Source organism: Hipposideros armiger, unplaced genomic scaffold (genome assembly GCF_001890085.2).
Source record: "Hipposideros armiger isolate ML-2016 unplaced genomic scaffold, ASM189008v1 scaffold_22, whole genome shotgun sequence".
Taxonomy (NCBI): Eukaryota; Metazoa; Chordata; class Mammalia; order Chiroptera; family Hipposideridae; genus Hipposideros; species Hipposideros armiger.
Genome location: NW_017731372.1, coordinates 630,311 through 638,428, shown reverse-complemented (window position 1 = coordinate 638,428; position 8,118 = coordinate 630,311). Strand labels below are relative to the sequence as shown.

At 40.0% G+C, this 8,118-nt stretch overlaps 1 protein-coding gene across 1 annotated transcript in view; it reads left to right on the top strand.

Moving 5' to 3' along the window:
* The first annotated feature begins 544 nt into the window (after positions 1-544).
* The window catches only part of SHCBP1L (SHC binding and spindle associated 1 like), a 29,704-nt gene continuing 22,130 nt past the window's right edge, over positions 545-8,118 (top strand). Inside the window, exon 1 of the mRNA XM_019635439.1 lies at positions 545-574. Coding sequence (XP_019490984.1) covers positions 548-574 — 27 coding nt within the window. The 5' untranslated portion in view covers positions 545-547. The remainder of the gene's footprint in view (positions 575-8,118) is intronic.

Below are 8,118 nucleotides of genomic sequence, written 5' to 3'. Positions count from 1 at the left end.
GACTTCTGTGCCAACCCGTTTTGAGCTTTTTACATCCATTATCTCATTTAACTCTCATCACCACCCAATGGTATCCTTCCCATCCTTATTCCCACTTACAGATGGAGAATCTGAAGTTTAGAAAGGCGAATACGTTTCTCAAGTTTGCATAGCTAGAAAGGGGTTGAGCTGGACCGTCCAAAGCGGGGGGGCTAGTCCACTGGCCTGTACCGGCTTCCGGTTGTTCTTTCTCCTCAAGCGTACCGCGTGATTGTTCCCTAGTAACGTGGCGGGAGACGTCTCCCCCTTCCATTCACTGCCCTCTGAGAAGCCTTTTCCCTGAGAAGTCCATGGACTTACGGTTCAGTGTCAGGAACAGAGGAGCTGGCCCAAGCCTTTCTTTTTGCCCCCAGGAGACATTTCATTTCCTCCAGTATAATGACCTTCTTCCTTTTTCATTTAATTCAATAGGCTTCGAAACTGAGACAAGGAGCTACTTGATTCTTTAAAATATATTTTTCTGATTGTGAAAGAAATACATGCAAATAGAAAACTTAAAAAAAAAAGCATGGAAATATGTAAAGAACTACATGAGGTAAGGCTGTTAACATTTTTGTGTATTTTCTTCTAGCATCTACAGCCTCACATTTTGGTCTTTTAATATGTGGCTATGTGGGGAACATTTTCCCGTATTTCTTGAGGGCAAGAACTGTATTTATCTTGGTCAACATTATATTCCACAGTACCTGGCATATAACAATTAGCATCTAATTAGTACTATCTAATTACTTGATTTAATAAATACTTGTTGATTGAAGGACTGGCATCACACATCCTTCCAAAGCTTTTTAAAGGCCACACAATTTCAAATCTCTGAAACAAAATGTAACTGTGAAATCACATGAAGAGAGTGCATAACTTATTTTCAGAGGTTTCACCAGAGTGAAATCAAAGTGATGTAACATGAAGAACCCTGGTACAAGAGTCAGGTTGGCAGGCTCCAGCTTAGCTCAGCCATTGTACACATAACAACACACACTCCATTTTACTTCTTAACACCTCACTTGTGGTACGAAGGGGTTAATTGGACAGCTTGCTAAGATTCCCTTCTATTTTTATACCATATCAATTTCTTTCTTTGAAAGGGTGTACTGTAGTACATAAATATATTCTACTTTAAAACATTCAAGTAATACAGAATTATATAGGGTAGAACACGAAATTCCCCACTGACAAGCTCCCCCACCCCCCAATATCACTCTCCTCCCCAAAGGTTACAGCTAGCACTGTTTGATGTCTATGGGTTCTAAGTGTGTATATATCTCCAAATACAAATATGCAATTTAAAAAACCATACTTGGAATAATATGATATGTATTATTCTGAGAATTGCACCTTCCCCTTCCCTCTCATTTCTCTACAATATGTCTTCGGGGCTCTTTCTAAGTCAGGGCATCTAGACTGACTTCATTTTGATAAAATGGATGTATTGATATTATTGGTCATTTTACCTATTCTGCCAGTGGCAGGCGGGTTGTGTCCAGTTTTACACTATTACAAACGAGGCCACCGTGAACAACCCGCACTGCACAGGACAGTGGTCACCATGAACTCTGGAATCAGACTGCTTGCATTTGAACCCTGGCTCCACTGCTTCCTAGCTGTTACTTCACCTCTCTGTGCCTCAGTTTCCTCATCAATAAAGTGGGGATCACTGGGATATATTTTTAGAATTAAGTTAGTCCACATATGTACTTCCACCACGTCGGGCACACCGTAAGTGCTAAGTGCTATCTGTTATCATCATTATTATAATTATTACAGCTAATTTCTATGTGCACAGATAGAGGCATTTCTGGGGGAACTGATTTCTAAAGACGGAATTGCTGGGTTGAAGTTAAAACACATTTAAAATTTTGGAAGTTTTTGCCAAATTGCCTTCCTGAGAGCCTAACCATTTCTACTCCCATCCACAATGGCGGAGGGTGCCTGTCGCACAGTGGTCATCATCAATTTTAAATATGTTTGCTGCACTATTAGAGGTCTATGTATTTTTCAAAATGTAGGCTAATTAGCTATGGTCATTCTTGTTGTCCTTTACTGTCAAGATTGAGATGTAAGACTTCTGATTGTTACTAAGGCAAGCTTGGGCCATTCGCTTTTCACCACGGGAGCGGCAGTGAGCGGTTTTAGGCTGGGCCTTGTCCATACTCTGTCTTGCCTCTCATTTTCTTTTGTGTGGCTTATGGAAAATGAAATTAAAATCCTGCATTTACCTCAAAAAGAGCTAACAACAAAAACAACACAAAACAAGTATGAGGGAGTTTAGTGCACACTGTCAAAAGTTTGAAGGTTTAGCAGAACATCACGTTTGAGGTTAAAGAAGTGCTACACATGGGAGAGATGTGTCCGAACTTGTCCTTCAGCAAAAGTGGTGTGTGCAGGCAGGCGGCCTGCTTCTGAGTCAGAGCTGGAGCTGGCCGGGCTCAAGGAATGCTGCAGGCTCCACCCAGCCCTTTGGGACCGGCGCCCTGCAACAGCCCAAAAGCTCTCCAGTGCCCTCTTCTGGCCAAAATGAGGAGACACACGCTTCCAAGAGAGCTGTTCCTGTATTGCCTCACCGTCCAGAGTTATTTGTTTATGAAGTTAACCTCAGAGAGTTAAGGAAGAGGAAGGATTAGTGTTCTAAGGGAGAAAAATTAAAGTATTTGGGAATAAATTGCTGATTGGAGTGTTAGTTAACATGTATTTGTTCAACAGAGAAAACCATAAGGAAAAACAAACATAGCTACTGTATTTCCCCATGTATAAGACGCTCCCATGTATAAGACGCACCTTAATTTTTGGGCCCGAAATTTGAGAAAAAAAAAAGTATTACATAAAGCTATTGAACTCAAGTTTTATTCATCATAAAATTCATACAACTCATCACTGTCAAAACTCCCAACCGTTAGCTTGTCCTCATCTGTGTCTGATGACGAATCACTGTCTTCATATATTGCCTCATCCTCAGTGGGAAATGCAAGTAAAAAGATCTACAACCACTGTATAAGACGCACCCAGTGTTTAGACCCCAAATTTTTCGAAAAAGGGTGCGTCTTATACATGGGGAAATATGGTACATTTCACAGCATCCTGTTTCGTGCATCTCCAAAACAATGAAAACTAAATCTTTACCAGACAAAAACTTCTAAAATTCCTAGATTCCCAGATGTACTCATTTAGTGTTTTCTGGCCATTGTGAGCCTTTAAAAAATGCTTATCATGTGGGGAAATATGAAAATAATATGTTAGTAGCATTAAGGACTTTCTAAAACTAGAGCTATTCCTTATCTACGGGTGTTTCTTATCCCTGAGTTGCCCTCTGGGAATGACTGCGTGATGGGAAAATCTTTCCTTCCCTTGCAGCTGTCAGAGTCTAAGATTTTCCTCTTGACCTCCTTTAGATCTTTACTCAAACGTTACCTACCTTCCCTACTCTGTATAAAAATTGCATCCCCAACCCCACCCTCCAAGACTCCCCGATCCCTGTTCGTCCCTCCCCGTATTTTTTATCATTCTTAATGTACCATGAGTTTTACTTTTTTCAAATTGAGGTATAATTCATATACCATACAACTCACCCATTTAAAGCATACGATTCAATGGTTTTTAGTATGTTTTCAGTTATACAGCCATCAGTACAATCAATTGTAGTGCCAAAAAAAACTTCTGGACCCATTAGCAGTCAGTCCCTATTTGCCCTCAAACCATCCCATTGTCCCTACCACTAATCTACTTCCTGTCTCTATAGATTTGCCTGTTCCGGACATTTCATATAAATGGAATTGTACGTTATATGGGCTTTTGTGACTGACTTCATTTACTTAGCATGTTTCTAAGGTTCTTGTATGTTGTAGCATGTATCAGTACTTCAATTCTTTTAATGGCCATTTGATATTCCATTGTATGGATATATTGCATTCCCTTTTTCTGTTTATCAGCTGATGGACATTTGGCTACTATAAATAATGCTGCTATGAACATTCATGTACTAGTTTTTGTGTGGATGTATGTTTGCATTTCTCTTGGGAATCTTACTTTAAAAAATGTTTATTGTCTGTCTCCCCAACCAGAATGCTCTCTCAGGGACTTTGAGATTATTTGAGATTAAATTATTACAACTAAATTATTTGTAATAATTGAGATTATTTAACATCATTTTCAATAGCTGCATACACTGTCTTTGTATGGACATACTTTCCATAAACCTAAACTATTGTATGTTTGTGTTGCATTAATTTTTATAATGATAAATATACCATTAAAAATAAATCTTTGTGCATAAGTTTTTGCCTGTATTTAAGATTTTTCCCCCCAGGAAAAAGAGGGATTCCTGAGTCAGGATGTGTAAATATATGAAAGCTCTCAGTACTGCCAAGTTGTTTTTCAAAAAGTGTGTGTTAATTTCTATTCTGATTAGCAGATAAAATTCCCATATGGGCCATGTTATGAAATAGAAGTAAGCTACAGGCACGTAAGGAAGAGGCAGAATGGGGGATGGAGTAAACATTTTGCTAGTAACTCCCAAGCCCCCAACACCATGGCAACACAAAGTGGGTGCTCAACACACATCTGTAAAATGAATGAACTGTTCTCTTTCCTCTTTGGAAGCCCGGATCTTTTTCTTCATAGGATTCCTCAGTTCCTCTTAATTTTGGTCCCAACTTTTCACCAAAATTAGGTTGATCATCACGAAGAGAAAAGAAAGGTGAATCTTCCAAGTCTCTGCTGTATCTCCTGTACGCCCCCCAATCCCAGAGCTGGTTTTATTACATTCCAGCCCCTACTGCGTCTCTATTCTATCAAGTGGATCTGCTCTGCTCCCTACCCCACGTCCTTACCCTAGATAATAATGAGACATCAGGGCAACTGCTCATGGGTGGATCTCTGAAATGTCAGTGAGCCTTATTTAGTCTTCGTTTTGCCGGAGGCCAGCACTTACTACTCATCAGAGATTTGTTCTTTCCCTCTGAGAGCAGAAAATAAAGAAAGATCTCAAAGACAATGTTCAGAGGCTTCAAGGTTGAGAGAATTTACAAGCCTATTTTCTACTTCATAGTGACCTAGGAAGAAAAGAAGTTTTGATCCAAAATATTTTTCTAATAGAAAATAACAAGTTCTAATTTTTAAATAAGCTTTTGCAATTTAGGTCATTTTTACATTGGAGATGGTATGCGCATTTAACCCAGCGTTCCTGCACAAAGCCGAACTCTAAGAGAGTAACAGCATATGAGTACTATCATTCATCTAAAGAATTTAGTACTCATGCATTGGGAGCTGGCAATGTGAGAACCCCTGCTAAATAAATTCTGCAGTGGGATAAAGATGAGTAGAAACTAATCCTGGGCATCAAGGGGGTAACAACCTAGGGGATGAGAAGGACTGATACACATTTGAACTCAGAAACTGGAGAAAATATTTATTGTACCTCGACCATGGTGCAATTCTTAAAACTGTTACTAGTTATGTGCCAAGAGTTGTGCTAAGTACTGGGGATAAAAAATGTCAATGTCATTGTCCCTGCACACGAAGCGTTTTCAGTGTATTATAATACTGTGCAGGAAGAACTTTGAAACACATAAGAGAGCTCCAGGTTTTTACAAGAGTAATGGCGTTCCAGAGAAGGTTGAGTTCTCAGCGGGAGCAGGATTGCTAAACGACAGTTGGGCTCTGATTGGGAAGGAATGAGATCCTGAGACTAGGGACAGGGACATTTTGGTTGACACATTTGAAAATAGTGAGTGCCCAGATTCTCCTGAATGCTCTGAGCTCACTTCTCCCGATGAAGGGCTAGTTCCCTGGGTCTTGCACATGATGCATAGACTGCGGCCTGCACCACTTCCGAGGGCCTGCCCCATACTCCTTCCTGGCTTCCAGTCCATTAAATAGGGTGAAGACACAACATCACCCAGTCAAAGAGAAGTACTATGTCTGCTAAGGGAGGACGAAGACACTTAAAGAGGGGCCAACACATACTGACAGGAGCTGGATCAGAGAGTGGAATATAAAGTGGGATAAGGGAGAATTTATCCATATGGCTAGAATTCAACTCCTCATATACATCAAACACATGACCCTTTGTGATATAGCTTTTGCATATCTCTCCAACCTGAGGTTTTGTCCCAATTTGATCCCTCTGTTTCAGCCATACCAACTACCTAGATCAGGTTCTTTTACTGCTCTGTAAAACCAGTAATGACTCGCTTAGCTGGAATGTTTACTCCATCCCCCATTCTGCCTCTGCCTTAGGTGCCTGTAGCTTACTTCTATTTCATAACATGGCCCATATGGGAATTTTATCTGCTAATCAGAATAGAAATTAACACACACTTTTTGAAAAACAACTTGGCAGTACTGAGAGCTTTCATATATTTACACATCCTGACTCAGGAATCCCTCTTTTTCCTGGGGGGGGAAACATCTTAAATACAGGCAAACACTTATGCACAAAGAGTTTTTTTAAATGGCATATTTATCATTATAAAAATTAATGTAGCACAAACATACGATAGTCTAGGTTTATGGAAATTATGTCCATACAAAGAAAGTGTATGCACCTATTGAAAATGATGTTAAAGCAATTCATAATGATAAGAAAATGCTTATGATACACTAAATTAAAAAATTAAAAAAGCTTATATGATCTAAACTTTGTAATAATGTGATAGGAAAAAATATTGAAAGACAATATTCCAAAATCTAACAGTAGTTATTGCCAGGCATTGGAAATATGGCTGAATTAAATTTTCTTCTTCCTTACGCTTTTCTGTATTGCCCAAATTAGCTCAGGAAACAGATACTGTTTTCATAATCAAGATTCAGCTTAAGTATCACTTCTTCTGAGAAGAAAGGTCCTTTCACCCCAAAATGTGTGTGTGTGTGTGTGTGTGTATACATATTATCATGGTCCTTACCAAATACAATTATCTATTGACTCATGTGCACTCTTCTCCAGGAATACGAGGATAGGAATTTTGTCTTTTACTTCTTCTATAACTTTGGCCTCTATGGATTGCCTGGCACATAGCAGATCCCTAGCAAATAACTGTTTGCTTTTCATTCTTTTTTTGTGTGTGTGTGGAGGGGGGAGCTGTTGTTTTTGAACTTTTCATGAGTACAAGTGGTCTCCATTGTGCTGAACCTAAGAATAAAAACCCCACAACTTATTAAAAAACAACCTGAAGAAATACTAGAATAATAATAGATTTTACCTTTGGTGAGTGAAATCTACAGTTGGGTACCCTTTGAAACAAAATCTAGGACTCCTGACAAAAGGAAAAAGACTTCAGAGTCAAAACATGATGAATGTTGTAATTATTCCCTGAACTATAGTAACATGATGTTAATACTGATATTTTCCTCAAAATAAACACAGTGTCCTTCCAGATGAGCGCGAAGGAAGGCAGGTGTTTTCCCAATGCTGTTCTTCTCCGTGGGAGCCGTCAGCCCCAGCGCAATACTTCCCAGCTAGACCGTAAACAAAACTTATTCCAATTGGCAAAATGTGCGTTCAGGAGAAAAATAACAGAAACGAGCGGTCTCTGTTCTTCTCCAAAACGTATTCTCTTGAGCAGACTTTTATTGTGAAAGTGTTCATAGTTTGCATGCTTACTCCTTAGCTGGAAATGTGCGGCCAGTTTAACGGTTACATAACACAATATTTTATGTGAGAATTTTGAGCAGCACAACAGAGACATGAAAATAGACTAACCTAGCCTTCTTGGCAGAAAGTGGCTGTCTTGTGTAAAATGTGAAGTTAAGTTTATTTTGGGAGCTGTGTCAACAGGTTGGGGGGAAGCTAGGTGGCTGGGTTTGTCACTAAGGGTTCCTCTAGTGATAACCAGAGTTCCCGTTACTCTCGCCTCCCCGGCTGTTAGTGCCAATAGGCGTGTGGGAGTGGTGGCTGGTGAATTTGTTAGGTCAGGATGGCCTGGAGGGTGACTCACAATGACCTGGAACACGTAAGAGGACCCTAAGAAAGCCTGCCTTGGGCTGAGAATTCTGTCACTGCGTGATTCTTAGGAGAGAGGGGTGGGGTGGAGCGAGCACATAGGGGTGGGCACCCCCTAGTGGGGTAACCGCAAGGAGGGCCCAGCA